This window comes from Pagrus major, chromosome 8 (genome assembly GCF_040436345.1).
Source record: "Pagrus major chromosome 8, Pma_NU_1.0".
NCBI classification, from domain to species: domain Eukaryota; kingdom Metazoa; phylum Chordata; class Actinopteri; order Spariformes; family Sparidae; genus Pagrus; species Pagrus major.
This window is the reverse complement of record NC_133222.1, coordinates 2,871,909-2,885,560: the sequence shown is the minus strand read 5'-3', so window position 1 is coordinate 2,885,560 and position 13,652 is coordinate 2,871,909. Positions and strand designations below refer to the sequence as shown.

The window sequence follows — 13,652 nt, the reverse complement described above, 5'->3', positions numbered from 1 at the left end:
CATTTATTATTTTTCGTTGAGGTAGAGGTAGAGGTGTTCAGATTTAGTTGTTTGTGTTCTGGTTGCTGATTTCATGATGTGAAATCACATCGCTGTCCTATGCAAACATGTGACAGCAAAACTTTTCAGCAGATTTATGGTCCATTAGTTGAAAGTGACATCTCCACAAACAAAGAAGAAATGGTGACATTTACTTTGTCCTGGAATTTTGCACCTGGAATTTATCCCTGTGTGCTTTATTTACCAACAGTACAGCCACTAGTAGTGTATATAAGTATTTTAAACAATATCATTTTGAAAAATGTTATTTGAATGTTAAATAAGAGAGTGCACATCATAAGAATCTATAAATCTAATATACATTGTACTATAAATAATCTGTTCAGATGAGAAAGCTTTTTCCTAGTGCACGTCCACTGGTGTGCAAACCGACTTGGTGTACAGAACAGAACCACAGAATTACAGTTTAAAGACCATAAACAAAAAAAAAACAACAAAAGAATAGTGCATAAGAAAACAGTCAATTCTCATTATATGTTTGAAAATGAGTAGGAAAAAGTGTGAACTAATCTAATCTCACCCACGCTCCATTAATCTTTAGCTAATAATTCAGCATAGACTTCCTTATTTAATGAGGAATGTTGATCCGAGTGGTGCCCGAGCCACACGACCTCCTCTCCACCGTGGTGACCCGGAACAAACAAAAAAAAGATATAATGTATACAGACTGATTTTACAAAAGTACAGATATAAGGAGATCGTAAAACAGAAGTGAGCAATGATCCTGACAGCGATCCACAGTGCCTTACTCAGTGCTGAAATCCTTTTCAGACTATCGTACATAGAATCATGTCCCACATCCTCATTTTAATGTTAAACATAGAGGTCTTCTCCTCCCAGATGTTTCCTGTAACGGCCACCAGAGCGCAGCAAAGCTCTTCAAAGCTTCAGCTGGTTCAAACACCATCACACCCTATAGCCGTCTGTCTGTGACTACACTGCACTGTACACAGTCTCAAAACATACTTCAGTCCTCAATCCTCATTAAATAGAACAATTTATGTAGCTTATAAGTCTAATTAGGGTTTTAAATTGTGCCTCATTAACAACAAGTCATGCATCCTTTACGATAAATCATCCCATCAGTTTGTAGACCTACAATTCTATAAAAATCTACTTCCAGAGACTCAAATCTTGCTGCAGTTTTGTGTAGTAACTTACATTGTAATACTTTGATTGAAAGCTCTTTGAGTTATTGTATTCAAGGACATTTAATTTACATTCAAGAAGTAGTAAGATTTTTCTTATTTTATATATTTCTGTTATTTTTGGTGTTAAAGTTTTGATTTTCCAGCGACAGAGCTCGTGAATGCCTGCTTCGTCACTGGAGCTCAATAAGCAGAGTATTTTTTAAATTGTGTGCAGCATTACAACATGACAGGGAATGAACTTAAACAAATGGAAAGTAAAGGGAGTGATGGCAGTAATCTACCTGCAGCAAGTTTCAAGTCTCTTGAAGTCTTACATTTATCTGAATCAATGTTATACGGATAAAGGCAGGCATATGTTTTATATTTTCTGATATGTGGTTTTGGGTTATACGAATAAAATTGACGAGACTTCTTTCAGAAACAAACAGAAACCAACGGCTGCTTGAAAGGTCAGAAATCCGTCCACGAGCTGACGGTATTATTTTGGCCCAAAACACTGATGTGGTTCTTTAAAGTACGATCCTACCCGCTCGGTGTATTTCCACATCTGCGCCTGTGACTTCCTGACAGCCAGATGTGCACTAACAGAAATCCATCTTCATCCTTAATTTCATAACTTCATCATTTGATTTTAAAATCTTTTCAGTGGGAATTTTTTTTTGTGTCCCTAATTCTCATCAGATCTTCTTTGAGTCACTTTGTGTCTTCAGTCTTTACACCGAAAAACGAATAACCTTTTCCATCTTCTGTCCCGGCCTTTTTTCTTTTCCTCGCCCATTATCATCACCAGCGTGTGCAGAGTTTTTGACAAAGGCAGACAAAGATCTGTTGGTTGGGTGATTGAATGAATGGGTTTTCCTCTGAGGGTGCACAGAGTAGAAAGCGCACAACAGGCTCTCAATGAACTAGTCAACAGGGCAGAACCAGCCATTCACGGCTGAACTGAGTCAGATTGTGCCGAAGAGGTAAGTTCTGACAAACAGCCTCCCAGTCAAGGTTTATCTATTGATAGGTGGTTTTTGTGTGCTGACCTCGAATAATCACATTTAATGTTTTGTATTTTTCATTGTCATGATCATTCCGTAGCAACTTTTAGATCCTCTGTATACTTCTTTAATATACTTTTCTGATTTGGTAGTATTCAAGGCTTAATCCATTTCATATGTGTTTGGGATGAGCTACAAAGGTCCTAAAGGCTTATCAGCAGTCACAACCTTAACATTTGCTTGTACAAATACACAAAGATGACAATACAGTGTAGAGAGAGGGAGAAAACCCAGTGAGCTTATTTGAAGTGGTTAAGTAATCAAAGTGCTGTGTGAATGCCGTTTACCGGAGGCTAATGGGACAAACTCTGAGTGTTGGCCTTCCTTTGTTGTGGCGGGTTTTGGGTAGCTGGTTCAGTTTCACCTCTCTCTCTCTCGTCCTGCCTTCTTTGCCAGACAGTTTAGGGAATGCCTCATTTAAGTTTTCAGCTTTATCCAGAATAGTAAGTTCGTCCTTCAACCGCAGAAAACTGACCACGGTGGGTCGGGCATTTGGCTCTCCTGACTTATGAACCTAATCCACCTCAAATGATCCAGTTGTAGTTTTCACTGAATAGTTTCTCACTTTTTCTGACACCTTTTCTTTCATCTGTAATATTATTACAGTATTTACTGGCCCTCCAGATAAGCTTTTGCAAATTAAATACAAATCCGTCCTGGTTTTACTACAGTTCTTGGACCAAGCTTTACATGAGATTTTAAAATCGTCAAATTCCTTTTGAGACATTTCTAGAATCTACTTGAGATCATTGACTGGTTTGACAGATCATCAATCCTCCTGTTTCAAGAATCAACTACGATCTGTGTGTAAGATTTGAACATTTTTTCCTTGGTGACATACTCCTCAGTGGTGTTGTGTGCATCGTCACAACGCTGTGCTTATACTCTGGTTAGATTTAGCAACAAAAACCCCTCGGTTAGGAAACCATCATGTTTTGGCTTAATATACCTGTTTCGGTCAAAAGACACATGGCTGAATTCCTGTCAAAAAATACACATTTTTTGTTGCGTTGGCCACAAACGCAGCTGGAATTTGTCCCGAGGTCACGTTAACAACACCCAGTTTTGTTGCCACAAACACGGCTGAAGACGGCCCGAGTTCCTTTTAAAAAAATATACATTTTTGTCGCCACAAACATGGCAGGAAATTGTACCGAGGTCTCCTTAAATATCCAGTGGTTTCCCACTTACAGAGGCTGAAACACAGACTCACACTGTGGTCACTGGCTTGGCAGTCTTGTCGCCTCTAACGCCACCTCCCGACATTAAAGTCAGGTTATAAACATGTAATGTGAAAGTGATCTGGCACGTTTCAGAGACATTTCAATATGGTGTATAGCCTTTGACTCACATCAGTGGTTTGCAGAACTGCTAACATTTTATCCTGGTGACTGGGCTGATCATGTACGCCAGAAATAATACTCAATACATCATGATACAGAAATATGCAGTAGTATAGTCTATGGAGGTAATCAAGGTGTTTTTCTTGTAGTGCTTCGGGCTGTTTATCAGTGAACACGTCACAAATAAATAAAGTATGATTGGGATCTTTTGTTCTGTGCATATTCTGGGTTGTGTTAGATCCGACTCTGACCACATGTGTGAATAAACCAACCTAAACTAAGAATCGAAATGTTCCCTGACCTTCAGCTTTAGAAATCCTCATCCATACGAGTGTTTTCGTCACTGTTTGTCAGATGATAAAGGAAGGATTCAGCGGCTCAGCAAGGTCAGGTTCAGCCATCAGGTTTTCTTTTCCCATAATTCAAGTCAAAGCCTTGCTGCTTGATTGACTCCGGTTTGATGAATGTGTTGTCGTTTGATCTGTGATGGACTTTTGATTATGAGCCTGTGTATGTTTCTACGTCTCTTTCAAGTAGTTAGGCCGGTGGTTCGAATGTGGTTAGTGTAGTGTTTGTGCCGTAGGTGGATGAATATAAAACGTGGTACATCGCGTTTGGCCTGTGAATAGGTTTCATGTTTCTTTCTGAAGGAGTTATTAAACATCTGAGAATGTTGGAGTTTTAGTTCGTCAGACAGTTCAAGGAGGTCAAGCTGCTCTGGAGGCAGGAATAAGCTCATTGGTTGAATTAAACCTGAGTCATCTTAGGTCGTCGTGTAGCGTCGCATACGTTTTGGTGTTTGGTTGTCACATGTCAAGCTGAATGAGGACATGTATCTACATTTTTGATGGAAAAAAAAACCCATGAGCAGGGTCAAGTATTAGCAATGTGGCCTGATACTATGAATGTTTAACATTTTCTAAACTCGTCTCATGCAAACTTGTCTAAACATGGTGCATTTATTCATAGGAAGCTCTTTTAAGACTAATATTAATCTGTAAGGTCATACAGAAATCACGCTAGGTCTCTGATCCAGAGAGAGTTAAACTAGTCAGTTGACTGTCTCCTCTGAGAAGCACAGTAAGCTGATAGTAAACCTCCAGAATGCAACAGATGACTTCTTTCTCACCCTGCAGCAGCTTTAATGTTGTCCTCTTCTGTCCTCTTCAGATGCCAGTAACAGCAGCCACGAGTCGAGAGTTGGTTCGATTAGGGAAAGAGAGAGGAAGGCTGTGGTTCCCCTGGCTGTCATCTCTACCCTCACCGTCTTCGGCCTGATCGTCCTCATCAGCATCCTCGTCTACTGGAGGTCAGTGCTGCTGGTGTATCTGAAGCTGCATTTAGAGGGGGGGGGGATCAATATCTGGTGAAAGATGCCTCAGATTCACCTGTGAACAAAATGTCTACAGATGCTACATGCACTGTAACTTTCTCCACGCTGTACATGTAGATAGACGGGTACAGGTGTAGTTCAAGCACCTTACTGGGATTATTTCTCCTTTACACTTGTACAGATTTTTGAGGGATTTGTTTGTTTGTTTGATTTTATCTTCTCCCTCTAACAACCACCACAAGATATGTTGTTTTTGGAGGTGTGGTCTACAGCCATGACCCCCCTCGCTGTGTTTCTTTGTCTCTTCGAAGAACCCAAATTCCAGCTTTATCCTAACCGACAAATTTATGTTTAAAAGGGCGTATTTGCATCCCACCACTTCCACCATCACAGTGTCAAAACTTTTCTGCAGATTAGTCTCACATTTGTATATAAAAATCCATCTAACATCACCAAAAATGCTCATAAATGTAGCCAGCTGCAGCTCCTCCTCAGTGAAGTCTCAAATCAATTTCTCCACGTCTAAACTTCAACACGTTCTGCAGCAACATTTGCAGCTTTCATTACCTTTAGCTGTTATTGATTTCTGTCTGTGCAGATGTGAATAACACAGAACAATAATAATTACCGCCCACCTCCTTCGTCTGCCCTTCAACCCCATCATATATCATATAATCTGGGGGGGGGGGGGAAGTGGAGACTTGAGCCAGAAGACTGAATCTCCTTGAACACGAGCTCAATCTTGATCTTACATTGTGTTGAGTGTTTGCATGTGTGTGTGTGTGTGTGTGTGTGTGTGTGCACGCTCACCAGCAGCCCCTTCATAAACAATACCTCCTGTGTTGTGCTGTTGACGCGGCTGCTGGCGGACTGAATGCAGCTTCGCTTTTGACAGCAGTATTTTTTTGGTTTCTTGACCTTGAGAGATGCTGTTTTTCATTTTTCATTGAAACGTATGAAATATTGGATTCGGCGCAAACAAAAGTGTGTGTGAGATTTTTTTTAATTTATTTATATAAAAGTTGTTTTTTTCTGTATTATTGTATGTCGGGCAAAAACCCAAAAGTTTCTTTTCTCCGTTTCTGAAAACATCTTTGACTATCCAGTAAAAAAAAAAAAACCTGCCGGCCACTCAGACCGTGAAATAAGCAACTTCGGAAATCCAATCAAGGACACGCTGTCAAATTCAGAATAAACACTTTTAGTCGTATTTTTCACAGGCTGTTTCTGGACGGCTGGAGACTCAACATATTATTCTTGTTTTGCGCTCTGCTTGTTGTTGTATCTCCAAGATTGAGCACCACTAAGCTGGTAATAATCTGAGGAGCAGGGGGATTAGTCCTCTGTGAAGGATGTACCTTGGCTGCAGCGCTGCGAGCGTCCACTCAGCTGAGAGCGTCCAGAGAGGGTCGGGGGATAGAAAAGGACATCCGCCTGATTATGTCGGACAGAAGGAATCGTGTCAGCGTCTTGTAGGGCGAGCGGCGGGAGGCCAAACTGCACTAATCCTGCTGGTGTCGTGTCCTTTTTCACTCCCTCCTGACAACATGGTGCTCATTTGGACACTGCTGCTGTGCATTTGAGGTCAAGCAGTTTGAGGGGATTTCAGTCGACTTTACAAGTTTACAACAAGCTGAGAGATGAACAGCAAATTAGCATGTAGCTGAATCGTTTCTAAAGGCGTCTGATCAGTTTTTCTATGGTGGTCTCAGAGAAATGCTTCTCACTCAGGAAAAAGATCAATGAAGGAGGTCAAACAAAGAATCTTTAATAAAAGACAGATGTTCAGGGTTTAGATTTAACTACTTCAGCACGTCACTTCTGATCATTTGAACTTTTTGAAAATAAACTTCATCGAGCGGATACAGATGGTGAATGTGTTCACTGCTGGAAAAAAAGGTTGAAAATATCTGACTGAGTGTTTGTTAATGAGCAGCAGCTGTTTTCCTATTTTAGTTTGAAGTGATTCAGATGAGCTTCTTACATCCTACATCAATAATCAGATTAAGTAGTTTCAGTCTCAGTAGATAAACAAGTAAAAAACACTAAGTTGGCCAATGAACAGCAGCAGAATCAGAACTGCATCTTTTGACCGATAATCTCGGCTGACGCGTCTCAAAACATCAAACACCATCTGTCAGAAGACGGACTTTGTGTTGCCATGAGGAAATTTAAACATTAATTGAAGCATTGTTTGAACGAAGTCAACAGGCAGCGACACATCAGACATTAGAGATAGAATATATATATACAGCTAAAAACAAATGACCTGTCTCTCAAAGTTACCTGTGGATGTGTCAATAGATTGCATGTAAGGGACCTACAGTGTGTGACACCTGCCTTAAATGTTTTTTGGATATGCGCGACTGCGATCTGTTGTTTGTAGTTTTAACAGATTTTTGCACAGATTGAGTGTGCGGGTGCTTTTTTCTGTCCTAGTTTGATCAGCTCAAGCACCTCAGCTGCGTTTGTTACCGGGTGAGCAGGGTTTTTTTTTTTACCTTATTTTTTGTACTTTATAAAACCCCTTTCTCACTGGACAAAAAGCCCTAAAACACCTTGGGGTGGGAATCACAAAGTAATTCACGATACAGTACGATTTTACGATACATTGCCAAAGATAATGATGGTATGACAATACAGCAATTCTGAGATATTCGATACATCGCAAGGCAGTCATCTAATGATACATAACAATATCTTGTAAAGAGAAATGTCCCACACAGCACCAAACAACAGTAATGTGGTAACTGGTAGTGTCTTTGGCAACTTGGCAACACCGTTAACAACAGGGTTTATGTATTTGTTTACTCATGTTGTTGTTTGTTTATTTAACTGGACAGTGCACATTAGTAAGCATTGCTGTGAAGGTGCCAGAATAGTAAATAATATAGATGTTCTACATTTTATTGACTCATCTGCGTCTTCTGAACCAGTTCAGTTGCTCTTTACATGAATGAAAACAGAAATTTTTCTTATATTTGATGGAACAGTAAAAATGAAACGTAGTGAAATTTGATGGAAAGTAACATGTTTACGATGCAGGAAGTCAATGGTGAACGAATCAAAGTCATCAAATAAACACTCCTCAGACTCACTGAGAGAATAACAGTTTCCTCCAAAACACGTCGTCTATAATCTCTGGGCTCAACCCTTTTACTGTTTTTTTTTTTTTTTTCTGTCGGTGATAATCCCTGATGCCCATTTCTGGCCGAGACAACGCAGGTTCATCTCATCCGTTTAAAAACTTGTCAAGGATTAACAGAACATCTTTTTTCCTGTGTTCTTGGGAAGATTACCGTGTATTCTCCCAAATCTGGGCCAAACGCAGAGTCACATGAAAACAAAAGCATCTTCTGCCTTTCAGTGAATTCTGCAGTCTGTGACTCAGTCCAGGCTGAAGCAGATACATATTTTTTTACTTTTAACCCAAACAAAACTCTCTTTTTAATAGAATTTGTATTTTCTGTTTAAGATTTCAGACTTTTCTACATAATATATTTTAAATTACCAACATATTTGTTGGTTTTTCAGTATGTGCTTATAATGGTTGGTGTATATCTAAAACACTAAGTAGTGTTTTCCCAAAATATAGATAATTTATTTCCATTTATTTCTCCTTGGACTGGCCAATATATATGATATATATGGTCATTGTGGCAGATATTGGATATTTTTACTTCGTGATATCACATAAGTGTTGTCTTTTCCTGGTTTTAAATGCTGCATCACAGTCAAGTCATGTAATTTTCTGAATTTAACAGACTGTACTCGTTTTAATGCTTGTCTTTACCCACTTAGACAGTATATATATAATTTGTTGTCCATTTGTAGCATCTATGAAGTTCTTGTGAGGACATTTCAGAATATTGAGACATTGTTGATCGTGATGAAGCCTGAAAATATCGACCGTTCCTAATTTCTGTACACATTTTTTAATGTTTTTTATTGAATTACAAACAGATCTTTTTATGTTCAGAGATTATTTTTCAATGAAAATATATTCTGATGTTTCTCTCTCTCTGTTTTGTCCTCAGAACCTGTTTTCAGACGGCTCACTTCTACATCGACGACAGCTCATCACCCAGAGTCATCCCTGCACCGTCCACCGCTGAATTAATATCTGGTAACACACACACACACACACACACACACACACACACACACACACACACACACACACACACACACACACACACACACGCACGCATGCAAACACTCGACACAATGTAAGATTAAGATTGGAATCGTCTTCAAGGAGATTCAGGCTTCTGGCTCAAGTCTCCACTTCACCCCCCCTCCCCAGATTATATGATATATGATTGGGTTGAAGGGCAGACGAAGGAGGTGGGCGGTGATTATTATTGTTCTGTGTTATTCACATCTACACAGACAGAAATCAATAACAGCTAAAGGTAATGAAAGCTGCAAATGTTGCTGCAGAACTTGTTGAAGTTTAGATGTGGAGAAATTGATTTGAGACTTCACTGAGGAGGAGCTGCAGCTGGCTACATTTATGAGCATATTTTGGTGATGTTATATGGATTTTTATATACAAATGTGAGACTAATCTGCAGAAAAGTTTTGACACTGTGATGGTGGAAGTGGTGGGATTCAAATATGCACTTTTGACCATAGATTTGTCGGTTAGGATAAAGCTGGAATTTGGGTTCTTCAAAGAGACAAGGAAACATGAGAGAGGGGAGTTATGGCTGCAGAGGAGCTGCTGTGCAGACCTCCGAAGACAATATATGCTTAAATGTGAGGACCCATAAATATAATATTATTATCAGCTCAAGCTAGTAGGATTTTTAATCCTATCCCCCTTTAAGCCCAAAATCACAAAAATTCACAAAAAAATCTTCTGATGGGGAAAGAAAAGGAGTAATACTTTCTCTAATATTAACCTTAAAGTAAAAACTGTAAGACTAAACACTTGAACACTTCTTTGAAGAGGTGAGGGGTATACAACATGTCTGACCTAAAAAGGTCAGAAACATTCCAGCTTGTATGTGTAAGTAATAGCATTTGAAAAATGTTCCATAATTTCTAAAATATCTCAAATGTCTGAAAACGTCTTTACTTTCTAAATACCGCCTCGTCTTCTCAATATGTCCTCACATTCCAGAATATGCTCTTTTCTCTAAAAATGTCCTTTTTCCTTTCGTCCATTTAAATAGAAATATCCTCTATTTCTGAAAATGTCTTTACTTTGAAAATTTCACCTCATCTTTAAAAATATTTCCTCACTCTACAAAAAAAGTGTTTGATTTAAAAAATGCTCTTAGAGCAGACACAGAGGATCACACCCATCAATATTCAGAGACACAAGTACACACATTTGACCAGAGTATCTCTTCTCATACTGCTGCTTCTTTTGCTTCTTCTTCTTCTTCTTCTTCTTCTTCTCGTCTCTTCATTGTTATTTCCTTTTTACTTGCAGACAAAGAAACAGCTTTTCCAGTGAAGGAGTTTGTCAAACACGTAGCCGAGCTTCACGACACTGGCGGCTTCCAACGAGAGTTTGAGGTACAAAGACAGCCAGACCTAAAATACTGAATATTTTTACAAATGATATCTGTCAAAATCTCACCTGTGGTGTGTGTGTGTTTGTGTGTGTTTGTGTGTGTTTGTTAGGGTCGTGTCTGATCACGTTGTTGTCTGCATGCTGCATGATGAGCTGTGATGATGTTGACTGCAACATTATGTGATTATTTAAGAGTCTCTGATCATAATTCAGACAGACTCACTGTGAATAATAACAACAGTAATACTAATTATAACTTACAGTAAAATAATAGTCGGAGGGTGAATGTTGCAGTCCTGGTTCGTCTTTTTGTGAGGAGCCTTCACTCATTCATTCACGCGAGCAGCGTTTCAGGTGTCTTTTACCTGTCGACTAGCAGCAGAAGTCACTTAATGAATCGAAGCTCCACTTTGTTTTGTTGTCAAAGTGCCACTGAAGGAAAAATCAACACAAAGACAACGGAGGCTGCAAACGAACTGAAACACGAAGGGGTAGCATTACGATAGTGAGACATCATCAAGAAAGACATAAAACCTTGTCCAGGTGGATTCTGAAGCTACAAATATTCATATTCATATCCATAAATATTCTCAAAAATACAGAAGCATAAGAATAAAAAAGGAAAACACATTCGAGCAGTAATAAAAACATTTTTAAAGGAGTGAATGTTGTCAGTGCCTTGAAATTAGATACATTTAATAAAATAAATAAGCTACAATTAAACTCAAACAGCAAAGGTGCTATACACAATGATACTGAGAAATAATACAAGTAGAAATAGTAGAAATATTGCACCCGATATTGTAAAAGTAGAATCCTAAGTGATATTGAGAAGTGGAAAAGGAACATTGCACATTATATTGATGTTAACCTCTTCATGCATGATTCATTCAATCATCTTTTTCAAAGTTAGTTTTTATTCTCAAAACTGGAAATTCATCTAGTTTAGAAGATGTTAGATGTTATTTATTTACTATTAAATATCTGTGCCGTGGTGGACACACTGTGCATCAGTGGTATAAATAGGTGATTCAGGAAAAACTGTTAAATCCTTTCATCTTCAGAAAACCAGTTAAAAACAAGTTTTTTTTAAACTAAACAAGTGATGTTAGAAATACTTTCACTCGGATTTTCATATTATTTAATGCACCAAACCTATATTTTAAACAGTGGGCCTGTATTTAGATAAAATAATTGATAGGCTGTTTAATATTGCCGTTTAATTACACTATTGAATTGACAATGATATCATGATTCTAAGGTACTACAGGGAACTTTGATATTTTGTTGATTTTTGGAGGCCGCTGTGAACAAAAGCAGTGTTTCCACCGTCAAAACCAAAAAAATAAAAATGTAAAAGATAAAAATCTCCAAAGAAAGATCCCCTCGTGCTTCTTTTTAACTGGCGAACGTACTACTTACTGTAACTTTGCCGAGGAAAATGTAAACAGGCTCTTCCAGGTTGCACGCAGACCGGATGGCAGGTGTGAAGAAACAATAAGTAGAAATAGTTCATCTTCTCGCTGATCGTCTGATTTGCATATATAGTTCATATAGAAGCATCAGTACTAAATTGAGTGTGTTTCATAACCAGTTAAAGAGTCTTTATAGTAGCTTTAAATAAAACATGTAAAGTCAGGTGAAATCTAAACGGGCAGAAGATATCCTCCCCTGGAGAGGACACTGGAGGTTTTCTGAGAATAAGAGTATTTAACTGTTATTCCAGAGGTACTTAGTACATCTCATCGTCCCTCCGCCATTTTGAATTTATGATGCCATATATTAATATGGAAAAGAGATACAAAGATGATAATCAACCGGTCCTCAAACCTGAATATTGGGGACTTAAATGGTTAATTACTTCCAAATATCTGTTTCCTGTTGTGGACCCCATGCATGAAGGGTTAATGTTTTCAGCTTTCCTTCCTGCAAAGAAGAAGAGGAGTTGTACAGTTTTATGGTCACTCATAGGAAAGATCTCCAGAGGTGTTCTGTGGTGCAAAAAAAAACAACCCCTACTATAATTAACTGGAGAGCCAGAAAGTAGTAAGTAAATATTAAAAAAAAAAAACAACTATGATGAAGAGCCAGAAGTAGTTTGTGGATGGAGCAACTGTAACGTACCAATTTCCCCTGTTTTGTGAAGTTGAACAAGATAATTGTCAGTTAAATGTAGTGAAAGTATAATATTATTCTCAGAAATGTAGTGAAGAAAAAGTGTAAATGTAAAGAATCCCAGAATGCAGCAGGGCGCGGCCCGACCATTAATCAGAGAATCCTTTTGAAGATGAATTTGAACTTTAACTGAACCTCATTTTCCTTTGGGTTGATTTTCCTTTTGTGTTTGCAGGAGCATGAGCTGTGTTGTGAGATGAATTAGTCTGGAGTTGTTTCCTGTGTTGTCTTGTAATTTGTATTTTTGCACCTCTTTGGTTGACTGTGTTGTCACGGAAACGTCCTTGCTGCCTGCTGCTTCCTCACCCTCATCATTAGACACTGAAGGAGAGTTATGAGGTAAGACGCTCTCCCCCTCACGTCTTTATTCACTGATGGACACCGCTGCACTCGTAGCTGTGTTTGTGTCTCATCTCGTTATGCAAAGTGTTCGTGTGGAACTGTGGATGTTACAAAGCATGATCGCTGTTTGACAACGGACGAAGTCGTTGTCGAAGTATTAAACGAAATGGATACTGGACTCCAAAATGGCGTCCACTCTTTACAAACAAAGTTGCTCACCTCGCACATAAGACCAAAAAAAAGTTTTTTCTCTTCCTGGCTTTGCTTCTTTGTCCCAAAAACTTAACACTTAGATGACATCAGGTGCATTAAAACAACTTTTCTGAGCTCCAAGAAAAAGTTTAGAATATTAACCTCCATTGTTTTAAAATGATTTCTGGGCTACAGTAGTTTAGAGAAGTAGAAATCCGTCATTTTGTTCAGGGTAACGGCACGTTTCATGTGGTCGCCTGTTGCTATAACTTTAGGGGAAACAACCGATGAGTTGAGTTTCCTCAGAGTGAGGAAGGAAGTCTGCAAACATTGTTTTCCCAACTTTATTCAGCACTTTCAAATAACAAATGTTTTATCATACAAACATCATTTATTGCAACATGAGTAAAACTTCATACATTACCTCGACTGACCAGAATGCACTGCGCCGCAGCAGACCAACGACCACCCCGCTGACGGGTG

At 38.8% G+C, this 13,652-nt stretch overlaps 1 protein-coding gene across 1 annotated transcript in view; it reads left to right on the top strand.

Moving 5' to 3' along the window:
• Positions 1-13,652, top strand: part of ptprz1a (protein tyrosine phosphatase receptor type Z1a) — an 82,174-nt gene that overhangs the window by 55,854 nt on the left and 12,668 nt on the right. The window contains exons 13-16 of the mRNA XM_073471319.1: positions 4,771-4,909; positions 8,971-9,059; positions 10,377-10,462; positions 12,954-12,974. Coding sequence (XP_073327420.1) covers positions 4,771-4,909; positions 8,971-9,059; positions 10,377-10,462; positions 12,954-12,974 — 335 coding nt within the window. The remainder of the gene's footprint in view (positions 1-4,770; positions 4,910-8,970; positions 9,060-10,376; positions 10,463-12,953; positions 12,975-13,652) is intronic.